The sequence below is a fragment of the Antedon bifida genome, chromosome 11 (genome assembly GCF_963402885.1).
Source record: "Antedon bifida chromosome 11, ecAntBifi1.1, whole genome shotgun sequence".
NCBI classification, from domain to species: Eukaryota; Metazoa; Echinodermata; class Crinoidea; order Comatulida; family Antedonidae; genus Antedon; species Antedon bifida.
The window spans coordinates 3,389,560-3,414,884 of NC_136236.1; the positions used below are offsets into that span (position 1 = coordinate 3,389,560).

The 25,325-nt window shown below is 33.0% G+C and overlaps 1 protein-coding gene across 1 annotated transcript; it reads right to left on the reverse strand.

Annotated features, from left to right (window-relative positions):
* LOC144855797 (cadherin-like and PC-esterase domain-containing protein 1) lies at nucleotides 1-23,990 on the reverse strand. The gene is made up of 19 exons (XM_078713736.1): nucleotides 23,334-23,990; nucleotides 18,678-18,876; nucleotides 18,038-18,183; nucleotides 17,315-17,399; nucleotides 16,199-16,379; nucleotides 15,803-15,980; nucleotides 15,513-15,697; nucleotides 15,249-15,321; nucleotides 14,702-14,875; nucleotides 14,286-14,390; nucleotides 13,460-13,781; nucleotides 13,176-13,365; nucleotides 12,751-12,931; nucleotides 12,465-12,588; nucleotides 10,739-10,875; nucleotides 10,053-10,375; nucleotides 6,797-6,884; nucleotides 6,197-6,343; nucleotides 1-1,583 (listed from the first exon to the last, which is right to left on the reverse strand). Exons 1-19 carry the CDS (start codon nucleotides 23,679-23,681, stop codon nucleotides 1,413-1,415), a joined length of 3,357 nt encoding a protein of 1,118 aa, XP_078569862.1. The 5' UTR covers nucleotides 23,682-23,990; the 3' UTR covers nucleotides 1-1,412.
* Nucleotides 23,991-25,325: the final 1,335 nt, after the last annotated feature.

A 25,325-nucleotide genomic window follows, 5' to 3' on the forward strand; every position in this document is an offset into this window, starting at 1 on the left:
CTTATAAAATGTTCCTGTAAGGCATTCTTTTAAAAGTACAATTTAGCACCTAGTTGTTCATTGTTTGTTTGATAAAGATTATTTTGCAATTTCTATCCATAAAAAACATTTTTTCTAAATGTTATTACAAATATCATAATTCTAGTATTTAGTAAGCCTAAACTTTTCTTCAGAAAATCAAATAATTTATCTTTACATGCATAGATATTTACATAATTTACAAAGAAAATTCTATACTAATTTAGTTACACTATTTACATACTTAAGTCATTTATGTAACTTACAACATAGTCAATTGACTATGTTTACAGGGAGATTGCATAAATATTTTGTAATAATTATTATACAACGAATAAATAGTTTCTCAAAAAAATTCATCTGGTTTCAAATAATTTATGTTTGTATTTTTTTTCCTGTTGGTAAATAAAAAAAAATAGAAATAGAATCCATCTGGATCAGAACAACAGGACACAGCATGAACAGAGACACGAGGGAGGACATAAATTCAGTCACATGATGATATGTTACTCAGTTGCACCCAGGACACACCCAAAAGGGGTCACCAGCGAAAAGCTGACACAAGTGGTGGTGGCGATAGACAGCACCGAGACACAATGAGTGATAATAAATAACCAATATGTCACTTGCGTGAACAAGGCTACTGATGCTAGTGGCCGAAGCGTAGCGAAATAGAAAATCTATTTTTTAAGGTTTACCAAAAGGAAAAAAAATACAAGAATAAATACTCTAAATTAAAAATAATAGGTAAAACACTGAAAATCAAATAAATTAGGTTACAATGTCAAGCACCTGATATGGATGACCTTTGTAGTTTCCAAGTTGTTTACATTTATTTTCCCAATTTTTACAACTGTTGACTTAGTATTTATATGAGGTTAGAATAATTTGGTTGTGGTAACAACATTGATACAAGGCATTTACAAACACAACAGGTTATCTTCATAAATCATTACAGTGATATCACATGGGCTTTAATCATCTTTAAAAAATCCTGGATCTGCCCCTGAAAACAGAATAATGTGGTAAGGGTATGTGATAAGAGGTTAAACCCCCTTTATTGGGGAGGGGTGTATAAAGGTGGGTGTATTAAGGCAGGGTGGGTAAAACAAATTTAGGTTGACAATTATACTGCCACCCTTTGCTTGTCTTCCAGGTTCCCTACAACAACATAAACTATAATTTCAGTTGACTATGATTTAAATAATTAATTCCTCATATTAATAAGTAATTTTAAAATAAAATAATATAATAAATGTATCATGATAGCGTAAGGCACATCAAATAAAATATCACACACATGAAACAACATATTTTGTTAATGAATGTCTTTGGGAAAATAACTAGTAATTTGGTCTGTTTTTTTAAGACACAGTCTTGAAGTTTTTACATTATTATGGATCGCAAATCCGATTCAATAATATTTCTGAGTATAAAGCGTTGATGTCACCATGTACATGGTAGTTGTATGATTCCTCAGCCATCCCTCGTCGGTATATCTTGGTATGCTTGGTTTGTGGCGGTTGTGGTAGTGAACCAGGTGTGGTACCTACTATCTCCTGGACCTAGTAATTAAAGAAACAAAATTATTTTAATTAAAAATATTGATTCATTGTGTTTAAAACTTACAATACAGAAGTACTATTTGCTAGCAAACAGCAATTGCTTTAAATGGATAAAATATTCACCATGTAACAAAAAATATATAATTGGATTATAACTCCTGTTGAGGGGCTTTTATCACGACAGGGAAAACATTTACCAGAGACGGATGGGTTATTAAAATATTTAGAAAACGTATTATAAAGCACAAATCATTGAATAACCTTTAGGTACAGCAGGGTGTCTTATGATCAAATTATGGTATATTTGACTTGAGGGCCATGATGTTAATAGCATTACAGATATCGGAGTTTGTAGTAGCGTGGACATGTTACAGATGCAAATATCGCCAATGTCAAAGTGACTGGAGGTGTTAATCAACAAACAATCAACATCAGACTGCACGGTACCATGTTTATGTTGGCATCGGTATGCAAAGTATTAAGGGGATGCGTTCTGTTGGTGGCTGTGCCATCGGCAGTTGACGGATTTTATTTAAGCAATTACAATGTGATATGAGGACACACACGTTTTGCACTTTATTCAATTTGCAGTTTTAATCATCGCTAGTCCTGGATCATGGGATGAAACTAAACCATTATAGCTTCAAGGGTGTTATTAAAAAAAAATTATGTAAGAAATAAAAATCCAGTTCAGATTTTACATGAGTGATTTACCATTAAATATACTTACTCAACTCAGTCGTTATTAACAATAAACTATAGTAGTTTTGGTTGATTTTGATATCAAAATTCTTAATTTGCTGCAATCCAATGTTATTTCTGTTATTATTATTATTGTCTGCTAAAATAAATTCCTAGAAAATTATTTAAATTTGATTAAATGAGGCCAATTATTTTTACAGACAGACAGGCAAACAGCAGTTAGACTAATCAACCCATGTAATCTCCTGAGGCATGGCTAATAAAAATTAAATAATTTCCATGTTTATAATTGCTAATTCTAAAATATTACAATATATTAAAGATATCACAGTGTAATTAGATTTAAATTTACAGTAGAACAATGATTTTTCCATATTTCAAAAATTTAAACATTTTTGAATTTGTAATTTACCTTGGAGGCTGAATAAATATTATTGATATCGGACAAACAGGATTTTGTTTTGCACTCTTGTTGTCAGCATGTTGCTTTAAAAAGCATTAATACTATTTTCTTCATCTGTCTTCAGTCAGATTGAATTAGCTGATAATTGTTTTCTTCGTACAGAGTTTTGTATCTGAATTATGTATGGACACGGACATTGTATATTGTTGTTCATTCGTTCAACAAGCTTGTCAAATCTAATTCTATTTTGGTTCTGGAGATTTTAAGGCTACAGTACGCACAAACTATCACTGCAGGAATGTCTATGTTTAAGTGACATAAATTAAAAGGGCTTAGAGGAGGATTACTGCACCTATGATAGAACATACAGTATTACAATATTATTGCTACCTAATTAGTAGATTATATGTTAATTTCTTGTAGTTTTGTATTGTTAGGTGTCAGTGGGTTTCTTGCTGCTGTAGTGATAATTATCAATGGTATTGTAGTTACTGCAGTTGAATTGTTTTGACATGTTGACCTACACATCGACTTTTTGTTGTAATTGTTGTTTACGAAATTATGTTTTTTTTTGTATATATTTCTTATGGATGCACCTTCCATTTGGTCGAGTACCACTGTTGTAAAAGTGTAAACTCCAAATAAATTATTATTATTATTATATTATTAAAGTTAAACAAATTATTTCTTTCCATTTTCTTGGTATGCCAGTGCTACACAATATTATCTCCATCTACAGTAGTATCATGTACATTCAATTGCTCATGACATAATAAGGTATTAATGTGAAACATGATGACATGTATTCATGGCTTGGATGGAGTATTACTGTATACTGAATTTTGTTATATTAGTGGTTCCTATCACATGATCTAGTGACACACCGCAACACCAAATTAGTGTAAACTCTAATACATTTAGAAAATGTCAAAATACTGTACAACCTTGACTTAGAAACATAAATGACATTTATTTCTTTTTCGTTTGACAGAAGTTGACAAGAGCAAAATTAAACTCGGACTAACCTTGTACTTTTTAAAAAATGTTTTGACAAAGATACTGGAAATGGTAAGTTTATGTCACTACTTATTAATGTTTTAAAATAATATATGTTTGATAAAAAATTAATAAGCATAATACAGTTTCTTTTTCACTTTCACAGTAGCCGAATTAATAGCTAGTATTTTGTTTTTGTTGTGATCGTTAAAAACTGAAAAATTTAGAGAATTTTTTTTTACAATTATTTTCCCCCAATAAATTTGTACATTTCTTCCTTAGAACTATAATTTCTTGAGCTTACTAAATGTACAAATTAAAGGCTGTGTTTCCGCATCCATAAACAAAATTATCGGTTAATTTTTTAACCAATAAGATAATTAATAAAAAAGCGGAATCGGTAAACCTCGTTTCCACAGGAACTTTATCAGTTAATTATCGGTTAATTTTTGGCTGCAGAAACACGACCAAAAATCAATGGATAAAAAATAACATAAACAATATTGTACATTTGTCAATCACTGCAAATTTCAGAAACATTTGTCATTGCGATAGTAATTGTTTTTTTACTACAATTTTGAAATTGAAATGAAATTTGGCTTTCCCTGATTTGTTTGTTAATCTTACTTGAGGAAAACAGTGGGTTCCTGAGAGAATGTATTAGTGCTAAACCTGTTTCTACAATCAGCACGTTTGAAATGTTAGACCCGCTGCCATTCATATCGTTGCCAAGATTTGGTTTCAACTAGACGGAGCGTGCAAATGTAACTGTACTGATTAATACAAATGTGGTGTTGAAGACAAGTGGCCTTTTTTTCTGGTTACGAGAAATAACTAAATGTAATATGAAGTGAACATTTATTTACACAAAATTTCTATGATGTTCTCATTAATAGTCCATACAGATTTGTACCAAAACCACCATATTAGGCATATAGTCATCATATTTGCAATATAGCCGCCATACTGTATTAAACATACTCTATCACCACCATATTAGACATCCCTAGCCATCATATTAGGCATAGCCACCATATTAGGTATAATATCGACCATATAAAGTATACATATTACACATACTTGTTATATCTCTAGACTCCTTTCACACAATTAGTTTTTACCAGGTTTTTCCAGCTATTTATTCGTTGTACTATGTATGAAAGTGCTCGGAAATTGTGCCAGTGCAGAGACAGTGTGATACAAGTGTAAATAAAGTATGTAAGCTTGACCATAGTCCTTTAGATAGAATTAAATAAACCTAACAATAACATTACTAAAGCCTTTTAGCCCTGAAAGTGATAACACATCATATTAAACATTAAAGTCATAACAATGTTATCCTAAGCATTAAAGTGCTATCATGGCTCAAACCCAATTATAACATCAAATAGCAATACAGCTTGTCAGATTTTTTTAACAAATGCTATCCAATATGAAGGCTAGCGATGATACACAGGAAGTCACCTAAAAAAATCTTTAACTGCAAAGTTTGATTGTTCCCCCTTCTGGCCAAAGTGACACCCCTTAAAAAGTGGCTGAAATGGCTATAGGAAATAGAATTTAACCTTTCCTGCTAAATTTTGAATTTTTTATAATAACAAATTATGAAAGGGGTAAGGTTAGAGCTCCTGTGTTGTGTTCATTTAACTAGTGGAAATAGACAGTTTACAAACATTTAAGAAAAATATAGAGAGAAAAAAGTTGGCGAAGAGGGATAGAAGGTACGGGAGCTTTAAAATGACCAATCCCTAAACGTTAAACACTGTACTGTACTATTGTATGCTTGATTCTTAATATATAAATAAATATATAAAAACTTTATTTCGCAAATAAAATGCATATGTTTAAAACTCCATAAAACCTGCTTTACATTTTCTATAATTATTTTTGATCTATAAACCCAGTTTGCATCCAAAAATGAAACCAGTAGCTAAACACGTCTATCATCATGCGAGGTCTGTTGGAGCATGTGGCAGGTTATCCCAAAATTACGACAAATTAGCTCCAGTCTGTGGCATAAAATACGCCAGGTTGCAGACGGAAATCAGACCTATTTAACAGGATAAACACAACCGCTCATCTGCATTCATTTCTGTCGCATAAACTCTTAAAATAATATGTAGGCCAATATTCAGTGGCGCAACCCAGAGACCCGAGGCCCCTAAGGTTTATGCTTTTTTTGACTTATTTTAATTCCAGTTTTCTTGCTCTAGACCCTGCCCGTAAGCTGCATGGCTCCTGGTTTAGCCAGTGAGCACTTAAGACTCTACACTATCAAACTAGTGTGACATAAAAAGTGTGATGTGTCCAAACATGGTAGTGATATGGTCAAATATGATAGTGATTTGACATCATCATGTCCATATATGGGCACATCACATAAAGTTTGATAGTGTAGACAGAGCTTTATAGCCAATATTATATAATACGGTAGTAACGAAATTAAAAGTAGGAAATAAAGTGTTGCGTGCAGCTGAAAATTAAAAGAACTATTATTAAAGTAACCTCTGACCTTATGGAAGTGGCAGCTACATTTTCCTTGCAGGAAGTCTTTGTACCTAGCCATTGTAATGTTGAATGTGTCGATTACTTCAAAGCCCAGTCTCTGTGCCTGTTGTATAAGTCCTTGATTGTGTAGTAAGACTTTATGCTGTTCTTTCTGCAGAGAAAGCCAAAATTCCATCATCAAAATGTGTACATTGTATGTTGATTGTTATTACACTAAATTACAGTATTACAAGTAATAAACTATGATCCCAATCCTGAAAAGTAGGTGACCCAAAAAATTGGAAAGACATTGCCACAGAAGACCTGGTGCTCATATTTTGATTACTGTATATCTCATCCCCCTAGAACACAAAATTGGGCCGACTTTGGGAGGTGGGTTATACCCAGGGAAAACCTTCTTCAGGAAAATAATGATTAGTAAGCATTTTTTGTAAAAACTAATCTGAATTGGCTAGAGAGAGGCCTACATCCAGACCAAAAGTCAATACTGGGACTATACTAGGGAATGCCTGCTTGTCAGACATAAAATAGAGGTGGGATTAAACATGAAGTGGGATTATACCGTAGATATACAGTATGGTATATAGTGTTGTGTAGTACTTACTGGTGTAAGATAGTGTATTCCATCTACTGTTTGGTGAAATCCAGCACCAAGACTTTTCATGATAAGAGTAACATCTGATAGGCCTTCTCTATAAATATAATCACAAACTTGATTAGCATCAATTGGGTATCATTCCCAATATTTGTTTTCAGTAATTCCTCAACAGTTTCTTTATAATTTCATACTTGTTCAGAGAACTGATTTATTATGTAGCGTGCATTATTAGGAATGGAATAATGTTTTTTACAATCCGTATCATTCTTTAAGAACAATGATGATGTATTTCTGCATTTTTCTTTAGCAACACTATTTCAACACTTGTTTGCAAAGTTACGAAGACAGTTTGTGAAGAACTCTTGTTTGATGGAAATAGTCAACCATAAACAATTCTAGCTTTCCTGTTGTGGTTGGCCACTCTACTGTACTGTGTAATCTATAAATGTTCAATTCCCTAGGGGCCGAGCCAGCCCCCTGAGACTAGATTTCATATCCCACTCATCACCAGCATTCAGGATAGGGCCAGGCTACTTTCAGCCTAACTTCCCATAAAATGAATCATCAATCCTAGCCCCATGTGATACAATAAAACATCACAACCAATGAACATCATAAGGCTATGAGATGGCCTAGAAGTCCCCTGATAGACAGTGTAACCCTATTGATGTGCATTGATGACCCCTGATAACATTCACCCTTAATTTAATTACAAAGTATAGGCCTTTTTAAAGTGTTTCATTACCATGTTTACATAAGAACAATTACTCATGCTTAGTATTAGTGATATTTGTACACTACAGGAGCTCATATTTTGGCAACAATGTTAATAGTTAAAGATGATTTAGATGATATAGGCCAAATTAAAAAAATGTTTTTCTTGATTGCTTACATTTTATTTTTAACTTGACATGCTCTTAAGCTACTGTATACTATCAAACTTTATGTGCCAAAAAATGTGATGTGCCCGTATATGGACACAATGACATCATATCACTAGCATATTTGGGCACATCACACATTTTTTGTCAAACTAGTTTGATAGTGTAGACAGCGCTTTAATTAAGGATCAGTGGCGTACTCAGTAAGGTGGTTGATTAGTTGCCTAGTAGTTTCTTGTGTGCTATGTTATTGCGAATGATACCTACTATAGTACGACCAGATTTCCAGGTCTTTGACATACCCTGGGATTGATTATCATGCCCTACGGAAGAGAGTGGGCCTGGGCAAGAACAATGTCATTGCATCACAACTAAACCCATTGGGAAATTCTCTTCCATCATCATTACACTATGTCATCAAACTATTGTAAAAACTATAACATACTGAAGAAAACAAACATGTTTTTCTATTATAACCACAAACGTGATAGTAGCATTGGCGGGGGTTTTCAGTAAACACTCAATAGTCAGTTCACTCACCATAAGTTCCTTAATATGAAATTAATAAACAATCAAATAACAATGGTTGAATTAGAATCAAAAATAAGAAAGAATACTAGGCCTATATGTTTTTTTTCCCTGAGAAATTTGAGAAAATATGAAAATCATGAGATATAATTTTGTGTAATTAAAGTTTTATGTACTGTGTACAGTAATAGGATTTAAGAAAAATTCCACAGAAAGTTTAGTTTTCTCATAGATATTCTATGTTATTTTCTTTTGTACTTCCTCACAAATTAAAATGTTCTGCTTAAATCTCACTCACATGTTTCACTGTTAAAGTCTATGAGAGAATTCTCAAATGTTCTTCGACTCCAATTTCCATCAATCTTTCTTTCCTGCTTTTGATAATATTAACGCTTTGATGTCCGCCACTTAGCTTTGATTGAAATCATAAAACTCGCACACATTTTTTTATTATTACAGCTGATGCAGAACAAATGGCGGAATGTCCTTACAAATCACTGTCCGTCACTTTATCGCTACCGTCTGTTACTAATAACCTTAACGTCCGACTTTCACTACTGTATAAGTGTTTTCATAAGGTTTGAATGTAAGATGTATTTTGAGATGTGAACGTCTTCCGTGGATTTCAGATTAAGATATTATTGATGAAAGAAGTGCGGCAAAAAGTATAATACTCTAGTAGTATAGTATTTAAACTATTTGCACAATCAGGGGTTTGAGGGTTACGATGAACCCTGCTAAAGTACCTAACCTACCTACCTAAAGTTTCTAACTAAAGACAGCAGCAGCAGAAGTGATGTAAATAGCCTAACTAGCTTAGCGCATGACAGTTTTTGGCCCTTTTCTAACTAAAGACAGCAGCGGCAGAAATGACGGTAAAAGGCTAACTAGCCTAGCTCATCACCGTTTTTGGCCCTTTTCAAGCTACAGACTAGCAGCAGAAGTGAAGGTAAATAGCCTAACTAGCCTAGCTCATGGAAGTTTTGTGGAACAAAGAACCCTCCTCTAAAAATCCTGCCTACATGCTTGCTTAACATGCGACTGTGACTATCTACAGTATCCACATGTAAAATCCAATCACAGCTCAAATTCACAGTCTTAAAATTAAAGCCACATGCTTCTCTCGCAAATTCCATAAGGATCTGCGTAGGATGACTTTATACACACTTAAAAACACTGTAAAATATAATGTTTTTTAAATGCCTTAATAATATTATGGAAAAGCCATATCTGTTATTTGTCAGTATTTCCTTGGAGCTACACAAGTGTGAAAGATCAAACTATTTCATTGCATTTCCGCTTCATAATAAACAAGGGACTATCTTGATCAAAATGCGGTCAAAATTTGTTGATTAGTTGGGATTGTTTTTCATATCTAGTTATATTTTAGCGATTACAACATTAACATTGACTTCTTCTAGTTTTCTAATTCCTAGGATACAAGTGTGAAAGCTCAAGTAATTGCATCGCATTTCCGTTCCATTGAATTTCGTCTTGGGAGTATATCTTGATCAAAATTGTAACATTTTTGCGTGATACAGATATGAATGTTGTTTTTCTTATTTTCTTAATAACTTTTTGATTTGTAACATTAGTAGCCAATTGAGAAAACAAATTAATATTAGAAAGGAAACATAATGGCATTATAGTTAAGTTTTGGCAATATCTTTATAAACGACTTTTTTCCAATTTTTTTTTTCATGGTTGCTCAGAAAAGGAAGAAAATTATGGTGAAGGTGAAATGTAAATTTAGCACATAACAATTTACCAAAACTTCTTTTATCAAAAAAATCTTATAACAAACCATTATCAATAACAAAAAAGGTAATTTTATATCAAAAAAATCTTCTTACCTTAACAGTATGTCTTTAACCACATTTAAATGATGCGTTGCTAGCCAATGCACGCCCCCAATCACAATCACCGTATTAACGCTGTTCTCGAGCGGCATTGCTTTAGCCAACACCTGCATAAATGCTTCATCAAACATCGGACGCTGATTCGCTGGTATCATGAATTGTGGGAAATACCCAAACACAGTGGATGTCCGGTTGTGGTTGAGATTGTTATAGATTTTAATATCATGTGTTTTGTCCCATTCATTTAAAGTTCCGTTCACTTGCTCCATAATGTAGTACATTATACCTCGATTAGTAGAATCACCAAGAAATATCACCTGTATTTAAATTTAAATGAATATTCAAATGAGCAATTATTCATATTCTCAAAATAGAATGATCAATAGTTTTCCCAAAACAATTCATAAAATAGAGGTACACACATCATTTTATAATACAGTAGTTTATTAATATTATTATGTATGCCCAAACTTGCTGAATGCAGGTAAGAGGTCTGTGCTTGTGCAAGGCTCAGGGCATTTGTTTGGCTAATTTGGAGTGGTCATACTGCAAGGGGTCCTTAGCTGCTTTCTGATCTTTGATTGTATGAGCATCTAGCACATAAACCACTGGTCTGCCCATACCAATAACAAACTTGATTTACCCACATCTTTTCCTAAAAAGTAAGTTGCCTTACATACCCTTTTCCCTGCCATACATTCTTGCAGCCTGTCATGGGTCATGTGTACATGTCTACAGGTGTAAGGCTGCCACCTGGCTTTCCTAAAGAAGCAGGTGTTACGGTCATTGCACATGCCACATGGTATCGCCCACTGACCTAAAAAAAGGATAATGCAAACATTTAATTAAAAATATCCAGTCCATTAAAACTAAAATTCCATTTTATTTCTATTTTATTTTACTTCTTTACTCAGCTTTAACTTTATTTTTACTAGACATTTTGATTAAAATATTATTGCATTTTGCTGGGCTTCAGATTTTGTGAAAGTTTTTTTAGAATAAAAATTATGATCTTTATGGAATGTTGGTGCGTTGCTAAGTTTTCTTTGGATGTTATGGTTGGTTCCCGCTAAGGACGTAACACAAAACGTGCAGCGCAAGTAATTTAACCAATCACAAGCAATGGATTATTGTTAGTGGTCAACTCGCTTGTTCACGTTGTTGCGTTGCGTCCTAGTAGGAATCACGCTTTAAGGGACTATTGATATTGCAGTACTGTACTGTATTATAAACTCTACTGTACATAAAACAAGCGTATTAAGTTACTTGTTATTCTGTTAAACTCTGTTTCACATTACCCACTGGTCATCATTAATTTAATCCTTATAAAAACCAGTTGTAACAGTGTCTGTTAACGACTCCTATTGACCATTCAACTCTTTGTCACACAATAACAATGACCACTAGACCCCTGATATGATATTTCATTACATATGTTTTATATTTAGCATTCTCCTGGTCATATTAAGTAACATACTTATCCCTGACCTCTTGCGACACGGTCTTAACATAACAGGTGTAGCATGCGGCTCAGAGGTAATCCATTGACGACAAATTATTACGAATAATAACCGTTTCTTATTAAACAACTCGTAACTATTCGTTAAGTAGGCGCTTGACTCATGGTACACTAAAAATTCCCATGTGACTAAGCAACAAGCATATTTTCAAAACATAACTATTGATTATATTATTTTTTTCATTAATTTTGCGAAGCATAATACAACATGAAAATAATTTTGTCCATACGGCTACTTGGAAATGAGATTGAACGATATGTGTTATTAATTTATTTTAACGTGGTCAAAAAATTAAGACAAGGCTGGCCTGGAAATTCAATCATACAACGCCAGTCAGATATGATTATTATGTTTAAGATTGACCAACAAGCTACAAAGTAACTGTAAGTTGATGTTAAAGGCTAAACCGCAGTTTTCTGCTGTTTGTAACCGAAGGCACTAATAGAATAACTATTAAAAAATACTTAGTTTTGAAATGTAGGAACAAAAACTAACATTACATACCGGAGAAAGTAACAAATCTATTGTATTTTAATTACTGTGTAAAGCTCTGTCTACAGTACACTTATCTAACTTTATGTGACAACAAAAAAATGTGATGTGCCCATATGTGGACATGATGATGTCATATCACTACCATATTTGGGTATATCACAACCATATTTGAGCACATCACTGTTTTTTTGTCTAACTAACTAAACTAGTTTGATAGTGTAGGTAGACAGACAGACAGACAGATAGACAGAATATGTATACAATTCAATTTGACAATATATAACACAAAACTACTCGATGCATTAATCATTGGGGTATAATAACTCTACACATCAATATAGAAAGAAGCAATTTGCATAAATGGATGCTAAATGTAAGCAGCTTGACCCACCTGGGCTATCTCCTGCCTTGCACAGTGGCAGCTGGTCCGTCTGCTGTAGGAATTCAGGCCAGCTGCTATACAGCATACGGTTCAGTCCGCACCTTTCAAATGGTATAAACTTCAAGTCACACTCCTAAACGAAACAAATAGTTAAAGAGCTATTATAAAATGTGTATGTTATCTTCCCAAAAAGATTTGAGTATGTGTCAGTCCATCAATCAGATTTCCAGTGACAGCTGGATTCCATAGAAAAACTCAACATACATAGCATCGTCATTGTCTATTTACACTTTACCTGTATCAAACTGCATACTTGGTGAGTCTCATCCTCTTTGAACTCCTGCTCATGCTCACTAAGTCCTTCCCGGTACACATGCACCACATACGTGTTAATCACCCATGGCTCTGTATGTGTAATGTCCACAACGAGTAAATTAACACGATTGTCACCAATACCAATGGAATAATTAGCTGGCCTGGTGATAAAAATGATATTTAAATGGATTATAATAACTATAATATAGGTTACTTTTTTGTGTCTGGTATTAGTATTACATACTGTAGTGCATTAAGTGCATATCACCACAACCTTAAACTCAATCTCACTATCTTAATGCACTACACAAAGTACTCCAATATGCATGCAATTTATTGCAAAAGTGCTTACGTAAGAAAAATAATCTAAATAAAAAGTTAAACATTTGTAGTTCAAAATGTTACCTTGAAAGTCCATACTTGTCTTCCAACCTTACTTCACAGTCACAGTTCATAGAATGTGCCCAAACCCTGGTGATCATTGTATCATAAGGCACTTTGGCATAGTACTCACTGGTGTAGGGGTCAAATTCTGGGCTAAATGAGATATTGGGCTCAAAGAAGATTCCAGAAATATATGGCATAGTCTGCCGATCTGAAATGATAATTGATATGAATTAAACAATTTTCTATTATTTAATTTCTTGAATTTTATGTCAATGTATTCATCTATATATTAACCAACATACCTTCACTGCACTGGGTCTTTCTATACTTCTCCATGTAAGGATTATTGATGTCAAAGACATCATGAATAGGTCGGACATCCTCTCTTGGCCTCTGTACACTTCCTATGACATCCTGGTCTTGAGAGTATCCCTGCTCTTGTATGGTGTCTCTGCCATGGAAGAAACTCTCAACAGCAGTTATCACTGGATGTAGATCTGGTGTGCTGTGTCGGCTATCAGTTGGTATTGGTTCTTTTTGTCTTGTCTTTTGTTTGGAGTTTTGAAGTCTGACAAGGTCTTTGATTAAACTGTTGTACTTGTGGTTTTCTGTTGAAGGGTAGAGCTAAACAGAATACAAAGGACTACTTCAATACATTGGTGTCTGTGTATTTATAAGTACTAACGTCTTTAAAGCTCTGTCTACACTATCAGTATCAAACTTTATGTGACAAGAAAATGTGATGTGCCCATATATGGACATGATGATGCCATATCACTACCATATTTGGGAACATCATACTTTTTTTGATAAACTAGTTTGATAGTGTAGACAGAGCTAAACAGCTATTTAACGCAATTTGGTCTTTTAATCCACCCATCATTCTGACACAACAGAAGAACAAAGTTAGATATCAACACAACACTAACCAGTTCCAGGTCTCAAATAATAAACTGGGTTTTTTAAGTGCACATGGACAAACTATATACACTGGACCTACAGTTTATAGTCCTTATCCGAGAAGACTTGTTCCACCTTTAGAAAAAGTAGTGAGTCGGCCTAGAACCCATGACGATATTGGTTAATGGCGGCCATTTCATCAAAGGTAGATATCTACTAAACACTAACCTGTTGAAACTGTCCTTTGTTCTGTTTCTGTCTGTGAGTCCCCATCAGGTATTCTAAGTCACCATCTGTCAAACACAGTTGATGAGATGATTGACAGTTCAGACCCTATTAACAAAATACAAATTACCATCATATATATTTATAAATTATTAATTATTACTACAAGTTTTTTTTCAATTTAGTTTATTTTTAGGTTTGGCTTTAGAGAAGTTTGGCTTTATAAGAACTGAATCACACTGTTTTATACTCTGAGAGGAATTGTAGAGTACAACATATAGTAGCTGTTGTCACAACATAGCATAGAAAAAGAAAAACCTTAAAAAATACTTGTTTTGGAAAAGTTATCTAGATCTTTTAGTCTCAATTCAACCAATAAAATAGTTTTGATTATAGAGGGCAGTGTAATAGTTTTTCACCTTTATTCCAATATTTAAATTAAGTGTTTCCAAAGCTTCAGCAACATCAAGAGCGACAGATGAATTTGAGAATAAGATTTTGAGGGTGTCATCAATGACCGTCTGCTGTGTATGGTCACCAGCTGACCATTCGTTGGCATCTTTTGAAAAGTCAAGGTCAGGATGGCCATTTACCTGCGAAAGTAGGAGAGAGAATCAATTACAAATAGGATTTTAACATTGTCAATCATGGTTTCATCCAATTTTCTTCTATAGAAATTATTTGTATGTCCTTTATGTACTATGATAACTAGATTCCCACTAGAGATGCAACGCAACGTAAGTGATTTGACCCATCACAGCGATGGATTATTCAAACAGTCCCTTCTTGTCATTGGTCAACTCACTTGCTTTGCGTCTATATCCTTGTGATGCGTGTAGTGGGAACCCAACTTTAAACTCCTGTATGTCACAACCTTGTACCCGTTCAGGCTTAGCTTTTTACCCAGGTAAGTTGGTTCCTGCACACTAAAAATAGTGATAACTACTACATTTATATATTACCAACCTCAATTATAACTGGGTGAAGAGTTGAGTTGAAGATTAAGTCGAAACCAAGCAGTTGGAAACAATGTTTGCACCTTAAAAATAATAATTAAAAGTATCATGTTTTAAGAATTATTAATTGATAATATTATTAGATCTACCTGGTCCTATTTAAAGGGGCTTTTACTATTAATAGGACAGTCACCTTTAGAAGAAGATTGAATCTCACTCCATCTTTACTCTAGTTAAACAATATGGTCATAGCCACTTTTATTAGAATACTTACTTAAAAGGCGTATTTCTATTGGTTGAATATGATTTAAAATGCTCTTCTAATGATGATTCAACCACTAGTAATGTCTGTACTATCACACTCTCCATGTTCTCAAATGCAATCCTAGCTGCATTTTTTCCATATGTTTGTGATAGGTAATTTTTAAACTGTGAGAACATCCAGGTCCTATTTGGAACCTTAAAAATAAATCAAATATTTAAGTTTAGATGCAATACAAAATATTATGGAAAATGAAACCATCTGCTGATAACAGTTAATTCAAAATCATTTAATTTTTTTACCTTTTTGAAGTGTTTTTGATAATCTTGCCTATAATGCACAATTCCCTGCGAATGAATATACACTGTTAACGGAGCGATTGATGTGACAAGAACATGTGCCCTCACGCTGATCGGCATCCCGAATACTAACAAAGGGTTTGGAAAGTATTGTTGTACTACAGCATTCTTTTCACTATACCTGCAACAAAGAAAAGAATTTTTTAGATCTCCCCTAAACTAAAACTATATAATACTCTACTCTCTCCCTTCAAAAGTGACTTTTAATGGCTTATACAGCAGAACCTCTATAAATAAAAGGAATATCTTTGGAACTTAACAAAGTATGGTGTCCTTTAGGAGGAGTTATTATTTTTTTCAAAACTGTTTGTGACGATTGTGTTACTATCTCAAACTTACTGTTTAACTTTGGCAAAATCTCGATCCCTCGTAGGTTGCAATAGTTGTATAGCGCCACCAGCGGCAGTTGACTTTACAACCCACCTCGCATCTGTACCTAATGCGTCAGCTACTCCTAAGAACTGCTCATACTGCATTGGTAAAACCCAGCAAACTGGAGAAATTACACCTTTTCTCAGTGCTGTAAAATAAAAGAATTAAAATATCATTAATGCTCTATGCTTAATACCACAAAGATGTATACAAGTCCTGATCTCTACACTATCAAACTAGTTTGACAAAAAAAGTGTGATGTGCCCAAATATGGTAGTGATATGACAACATCATCATATCCATATATGGGCACATCGCATTTTTGTTATCAAGTTTTATCAATTATAGTGTAGACAGAGCTTAAGAGCCCAGAATTCTTGGACAACTTATACAGTCTCAATACCTTATATAGTCACCTTCAAAGTGTCTTATTTTATTCACTTTAAACTTTATCAAATTAATAATACTAATATAACTACTTTAAAATAAAGATCTAAAATAAAAGAAAAATTTAATTTAGACATTTTAACAATACTGCCCTCTATTCTAAAATAACTTTACAAACTTGTGGAGGAAATAAATACATCACACAATGGCCACTTCCAGCTACTGTACTTTGTGTGTTGAAAAGGAAATTAGATTAAGATTAATATTTCCTTTGTAAATTGTAGGCATGATATTGTATAATTACTAAATTTAATTTATTGCATGGCAAGCTTTAACATAAGATACCATAAATTTACCATGCAATAAATTAACATTTTTAAATGATATATCATATTCTAGTAATATTGCTGTAAAAAATAATCAGTGTATAAGCTTCCAGTTTTGGATTAGTTACAAATTTTACCAGTCTATAAAATTGAAATGTTGTTTAAAGCTCTGTCTACACTATCAAACTAGTTTGACAAAAAAGTGTGATGAGCCCAAATATGCTAGTGATGTGCCCAAATATGCTAGTGATATGCCCAAATATGGTAGTGATATGACATCATCATGTCCATATGAGCAAATCACATTTTTTTGACACATAAAGTTTGATAGTGTAGACAGAGCTTTATATTGTCAATTTGTTTGTCACACCTGGGATCCTTCGAGCCGCATTCATGGTTGAGCAAAACTTATCTTTTCTCCATAATGTTTCTCTAATACCTGGTATTCTATTAACCTGAAAAGATACACAACAGTGAGAATAATTATAATCAAAAACGATTAAAAAACTGCGTTATTTGATGATTATTCACTTTAATTTATGAGTAATTTTGTCAAGGCCAGTAATTTGTTTTAGATAAAACACAGAACGTTTGATTTTATCAGATGTAGGCAGGCTACAATTACTGTATGTCTCAATAAATCAATGACAAATCACCAGACATGACATAATATTAATCATTTTTCCTATCTTTGCTGATTTAAAATATTGCAAGTTGTCTGAACACGTAAAAATTGGTTTACAATGAAGGAATTATTTTGTTAATGCTGTACAGCCAGCTGATTATAAGCATTTATTTAATTTATTTATAATTATTATTCATTAAAAAAAATGTGTTTGTGTACAGTAGAAGACATGTGTTTGACATGTGTCTAGCTCTGTTATACAAATCACAACATATTTACTATACCCACTGTAGTGCTCAATCAGCACCGGTTTTGCTCATTAGCTGAAATACTTTTATATCTACTGTACTTGCTTTTCCCAACTGAAAGGTTTTGGATAGTCGATAAATGTTTTGGTAACTGTGTTCATTTAGGAGACAAAGGCATAATTATTCATTATATTTTATTAACAAACCAGTACTGTAGTACCTTTTGCCCAGCTTGTAAATGGCGGATTGTCTCACGCTGAATACAATCACCTTTATCTCCATCCGAGTAAGTCATGCATAACATCAGCATCCATGGATTAATCGCATTTTCATCTGTAACGGTCTGATCCTTCGACGCCACTATTTCTACAAAAGAAATGGATTTCAGTCAATCAATGTTTCTATTACGGAAGAACCTCTGGGCCTATTAACGGGATACCTTCGGGACACAAAAAAGTGTTCCTTTAATATGGGTGTCCCTTGAATAGAGGTTGTTGACTGTAGTCATATATTGCCCATCATTACTTTCACAGAAAAGTGTTCCTCTAATAGAGGTATACCCTAAATAGGGGTGTGCCAAAGGAGGGGTTCAACTGTAGTTTGAAGAAAGAGTAATGTAGATTATTCTATTCTAAAGCACTGTCTACACTATCAAACTTTATGTGACAACAAAATGTGATTTGCCAATATATGGACATGATGATGTCATATCACTACCATATTTTGGCATATCACACTTTCTTTGTCAAACTAGCTTGATAGTGTAGAAAGAGCTTAGTTCTCTATTTAGTTTGACAAATTTTATCATTTCATTTGGTAATATCTTATAGTGGAATGCATATATTACTGCAACTCTGTACCTTCATTCCTTGTAAGAAGTGTTCCATTCTGTTCTGTCAGTTTTGATGAAATGATCCCTTCTGGTGTTTTAACTCTGAACCCATTCTGTCTGAGAGGTGTTTCATAAAATGGAAGATCTCTCTGGATGATGTTCAGCTGACCACGGACATAAGCAACTTTATTCAGTTGCTGTTGTTTCTCTAATAATCTTGTCTCTAACTGCAAATTTCAATCATAATCAATAATTATTTCCATCATAATCACAAAAAAACAAATACAATTATTAAGATGAAGGACGTACATACAACAAAGCCTGAAAAAACAAACACAAAGAACACAGTTTACAGTAAATAATATTGCATTGCCCACCTCCACATGCAAAGCCAAAATAAAAAAAGTGATATTATAAAGTAATACTATTATATTATATTATTAATTAATCGGATGTGCTTAGAGATTTGCGACTTAAAAATGATTAAACTATATGATTTTATTGATTGGCAAAATATTCCAATATTTGGGTCCTGTTAAAAATACAGATTGAATTTTATGAATATTTATTATTTACTGTAATATAATTCATTAAAAGTAAATGAAATTTGTAAACAGAATGATGGTACTTTCTATTTTAAGGGTCAACTCATAGAAGATCAGACAAGTGGGTATCAATATTTTAGGAAAGTCTGCTCTCCATAAGCTGGTCAACAAGTATAATGGAAAACATTAGGTTAGATTCAGCACTTAATTTCACAAATTAAGCCTCTGAATCCGCCACTGTCTCCCCACATCTTCCAGGGTAGGTAGATGTTAACCTCTCGGTTCCATGCAGACCTGGTTCATTTGCCTGGCTTATGCATTATTTATTTATTGAAAATACAGTATACACTCACAAGCCCATCAAAATAGGTCTCTAGTTTGAATAATACATTTAATCATCTCATCTTTGATAATGAGAATGTAAGCCATCAGGCCATGTGTCATGGTTCAATTGTACATTAATGATGCATACAGCATAAATCTAAAAGACCCCACCTTGTGTCACGCAAACAACTTTATCTTATCATCTAAGTTAAATATTCAAGAGAGAGAATTTGTACTGATAAAACATGTCTGTAAATCAAATTTTGTTGTAATTTTGTAATTGGTATAAACTACCGTAAAATATTGAAAAGAAGTCCATTCGAGGTTTTATGGTATATTTCTTTATACCACATGTAATTCAAATCACTTCTTAATTTAAAATCATTTTAATCTTTTACAAATTTCAATGAAACAGTACATACTAAGAGAACCCTTTCTTTGGGACATCCATTGAGGGGACATTCTTATTAAGTGGATACTTTGTAGATTCCTGTACTTGTCCTACTGTACTCTATGTATAGTCATTCAAACTCTTTGTTTTAAATTAAGCAATTAAATAATAGTTAATTGGTTGACAGATTATGTTTCCATTTCCCATATAGTTCTTGTGGTTTCATTTTAATTTATCTCTGGTAAAGTGTCAACAAATGGTAAATAAAGATATTTAATTTCAAAACATGAGATAAAATGCCCTACTAGATTTACATAGGCTAAAAGTAAATATATTAAAGGGACCTACATCACAAGTGATGTATCCATAGCAACAGTTGTTACCGTAGCAACACGCAACAGCTGCCCTGGTTATGTGAAGTGAATTTTTGATACCAATTAAATGTTTAGTAATTAATAAAAGTATAAACCAGATGTAACTAAAGTATTTCACCTGGAGAGGTCAAAGTTATTTACGACTTAAATGATAAAGTTATCGAGATTGACAACAGAATTTGAGTGTTTTTCTAAACACTGTACGGTCACAAGAGGGCGTTTCCTGAATATAACGGTACTGGGGGTATGCCAATTATTAATTTTCCAGCTCCAGTCATTCATACTGTATACAATTAGTTACTTTTTAAACTCAAAACTACTGTATGTATTGCATGGTTGTCTATTGTTTTTAAAGATACTACGTTTAAGTATGGAGACAATCATTGTCTGATAAAGAATACTTATTTGTTAATAAGAAAATTCCTTATCAGTATATCAGTAGTTAATTGAAATGGAGACAGAATATTTCAATAATCAGACACAAGAAAATTATATATAAGAAAATTATATAAAAATGAGCATATCTTTCAAATATCTTGATAAACATACTTCAAAACAACAAAGAACTTGTTTTATGAAACTGCTGATGCGGTACTATGAATCATATAAAGTTCAAATCCTTTTCAATTTGTTATTATTTTATCATTGTTACCTATTATTTGTTTTGGTCCATATGATGGGAAAAAATTGTTTAAGAAAAATATCATGGATCCTCCAGAATTTGTAAAAATTGTATGGAAACAGGGAAACATGCAATTTTTTAAGTAGTTATATCAGCTGCTGCTTTTATGGGTTTTTTCAAAAGTTTGAAAAGCTCTCAACAATCCAACACGGAAAGAGGTAGGCCTAGGTCTTCTATTTAAGGTTTTTAAAGTATGCATAAATTCATTCAGTCGCTATACATAAATCCTAAACTCTGCTTACAAGCTAAACAAGGTTCTAAAGCTACCCGCAACTTAATTTTCCTACAGTATTACTACTAAATTATTATACTATTTTTAGTACCAGGCACTTTTTGTCTTTTGTATTTAACAATAGTTTTCAGTTTTATAGTATTATTTCATTTGCTTACAGTAGACTAATTTTTATTATTTAATAGTCAACTTTGAAAAAGTACAATTGAAGTAATAAATAGTATTTGATTAGTTTGCTATTTGCAGTAGGTCAGTGACTTTAGTATGATGTACCAAGAACAAAATATAAAGTACAGCAATGTTGGAGTTTGTCTAAACTTAGTCGGTAAAAAAAAAAGGTACTAAAGATGTTCTAGAGGAGAAGAGAAGAAAAAAAGTATTTTTAGATAAATATTTTGTTAAAAGCATAATTATTAAAACATCTGAAAGAGGTACAGTATGTTGATATAATAAAATGCTCATTATCCGTACTACAGTACAGACATACAATATTAGTGCAGTATACAATATTCTACTGTAGATTCCTACATGTTAAACTTTATATAGTAAATCTATTTCCATTTTTGGAAGTAGAGAGCAAAATACCCTATTTAGTTCAATTCATATCTACATTATTCAGCCAACAATGCCATACTATATAAAACAATTGTTAAATTGTTGGTGTGATCTTTTACCATGATCTTAAAATTATTTCCCATGATCTAAAGATCTTTTCCCATGATCTAAATTTATCAAGCATACAGTATTTATCATTGGATAACATCTTATCGTGATTTATTAAAAACAGAACTTGCCAGTGTCATGAGCTTATCAAATAAGTAACAATTTTCACATCAAAACATTATGAGGTATTGGAAATAATTGAGAGCCAGTTAGTATAGTCAATACATGTACTGTATAGAAAAACTTTTCTGGAGTTTGATTTTTAAGAAAAAGGTGCTGAACTTCTGATGTCCTATTTTTGGCATTGTAATATTTATGGTCCCTTTGGATCTGCATGGTTTCTTCAAAACTTTAATTTTGAAAGAACTCTTTATAAGTTATTATGATGGCATTAAAAACTCCTAGCCCCATTGCAAGGCAATTATTGGCTCTCACCCCCAGACAATATTGTCTCTCTGGCCTACTTCTCCTTGGTGGCCTTGCCTACTTCTCCTTGGTGGCCCTGCCTATTTCTAACCCACCAATATTGTCTAGGCAGTAGCAGGGATTAGTGAGAGGATTAGGAATTGACATGGTCAAAGTACATGTGGCTTATTCCAAACATGTGGTCAACGAGTCGCATTGTATGGTCAGCTGTATGTCACTGCCTTTGGCTGTTCTCAGGCCATGGCTTGACCAATGTAGGCTGTTGCTGCTTGACCACTGAATGTCAGCCAATTAAGAAACTAATTACTGTCAAAATAACTGTTGAGTGAAAACAGTTTAGTAAATTTTATCATGTTTAATAATCTTTTTGCAGTTTGTTTTGTTTTAGTGGTTTTCTGCCTGATGGGTGGTTAGAGGAATAAAGATCTTTTATTGAATACATCCTACTCACATACCAAGCCTTGATGAAACTTGCCGAAATCCTATAACCAATTTAATGCCATTCCATTGTATCAAGTTCATGTCATAAATTGTGTACTATAATTGGCTAACTGCTGTATTGTAGCAAATTGAATACATAAAAAGCCTATTAAATTCTATCAACTTTAACTCTAAAACATTACACATATAACCAACCCACACCTTTCTATCCTTAACCATTACTTACTTTTATTTTGTTTAATTTTATTTATATTCCCTGTGTGCATATGTTTATTTAGAGAATGTTTTGTTCTTAAAATTTGAAGCATTATGAGGAAAGTTTTATATGCTACAGTACTTAATTAGTGCTGTGATAATAGCTTTAGCAACTACCCCAGTTTTTAAATTGAGAATCTTTCGTAAACCTAATAATAAAGTTGCGATTAAGTCTAGCAGCATGTGTTTTATTGTTTGTATTGTAAAATCAGGAATAAATTGAATTGAAATGCTGTATGGACAGAAGTCATCTTTAAAACTGATTACTGTATATCTCTTTTAACCAGTATTTTGTACTTTTAATGTTTGATTGTTGTTAGAGTTAGATATAAACTGTAGGCCTACACTTACCTTTTTTAAGTATATCTGGAACTCTGTCAATTTAATTTGTTCATTGTCCTTCTGCTTTTCCTCAACTTCCATCCCTTCTAAAATGTTCCTATGATGTACATAATCATTCATAGTTTGTCCTAGGCCCTCAAAAACAACCTCATGGGCTCCTCCACCAGCATCCTCCTCCTCCTTGTCTCGAGCCTGTGGAACAGCAGAATTCTTCTTTCCCTCTACGATACCCATTGTGAATCCGACGTTGTACATCATGTAGATTGTGAACATCCCTAGAGCAAGAGCCATGATAAGTACATCTTGCTTGGGAAGACGCCGTAACCGACACATTCGGTTTATCCTTCTTACAATCATCTTCACAATTATCCACCTACTGTATGCCTGAGATGGAACAACTCACAACTCGTCAAACACACAATAGACTTGTGTTTACAGTAGCTGGGATGCAATTGTACTGAAGGTTAAATCACGGGCAGGCTAAGCCTACCATTCAGATCAGCAGTGATGGTAAACCAAGCTCCCCTGTGGCTGTTTAGTCCTTACCCTGGGCCTATAGGTAGTCAAGCTTACCGGGTCATCTTAGGCTAAAAGCTCCTGCTGGCCGTTTTCTTACTGACGTCGAACACAACTTCATGACAAATCAGAATCAATTAGCCATGATCACATCACAAATCCACAACAAACCTAAAATATATATATATTATTAAAAACGATCAAATGATTTAAAATAGTATTTCAGTAGTTTTTATCCAATTCTATTCTCGTTGAAAAAAAATGGTAATTTTAACTTGTAGTTTATTGTTTTTGTACAAAAATAAAAACATGAATTGTCAAAACCAATTACTATAAATAATGGTCAAAACAACAAACTTCTAAGATCAAGTGTAAGAGGTCAATAACCTTGCTATTGGCGATAGTATTAGTCTCTGTTGTTAATTGAAACGAAATGGATAAAAATATGTGTCGGTCAAAGAAGTGTCATTCCCAGTGGACGGATTTATCCGGTATGCGTGGATGTAGTCGTGCTGAGCAAATTCACGCAGCCTAACTTTTGTCGACCAGTGTTAAAATTATTTGAATGCATTCCATCTAGCTTCTGATGTCAAGCAAGGATAGGATGTATTCTTATTAAATATTAAAATGTTCTAAAACTTTAATTGATGTTAATATTTAAAATTTAACCTAAAACTAGATTTTAATTCATGAACTACAAACTATATTTGTCAGAGCAAACGTACAGTATACCAGATGTATGCATTGAGGGGTAACAATCAACGTAAAACTTTTTGGGGGGTAGGCTATTGAGTTCTCTTTTCACTTCTTGAAATTGTTTGTGTTTTTGCTTTATGCTGGACAGCTTGTTATTTTATTATCTGTTTCACTCAACTGATATTTGGATTAAAAGCTTATTTTAAAATTCTAAGAATTTACACAATTATCTGGGTCATTTGACATATATTAAATTGTTATTTAATTAACATACCTAAGATTGTCAAACCATACGAAAAGATAAAAAATAACATTTAAACTACAGTATATGTAATGGATATTTCTGAAGAATTAAATGGTCAAGAAGAACGATGGACATTGAAACTTGACCATTCAAAAAGCATTTTGAATAAATTGAAACTGATTTCTGTTAATCATCTAAAATACAGTTTGAGCATGAACAACTTTGTTTTTATCTCTTATTAGTATACTTGCTTATGAATATTCAATATCCTGCTAGCAGATAATTTATTTATTCATAAACCATCAGATTTTACCTAGTAGGCCTATTACATTAGATTTGCGATAACAAAATATGCGAGTTACAAAATAGATCTACTTGACTTTTAGGACCTCAATAGCAGTGTCCCTTAATAATTCATAAACCATCATATTTTACCTAGTAGGCCTATTACATTAGATTTGCTTATTTAAAAATTTTATTTAAAGAACTCCTTTTTAAAGTTTTAAATACAGTAGAGAAAATCTTTTAACACAGACATTTTTACT

Coding starts and splice junctions, on each gene's coding strand:
- LOC144855797 (XM_078713736.1), bottom strand. CDS start 23,681: ATGATTGTAAGAAGGATAAACCGAATGTGTCGGTTACGGCGTCTTCCC. Junction 13,782..14,285: donor ACAAAGGACAGTTTCAACAG/GTTAGTGTTTAG, acceptor TATTCTGTTTAG/CTCTACCCTTCAACAGAAAA. Junction 6,344..6,796: donor GAATACACTATCTTACACCA/GTAAGTACTACA, acceptor CTTTCTCTGCAG/AAAGAACAGCATAAAGTCTT.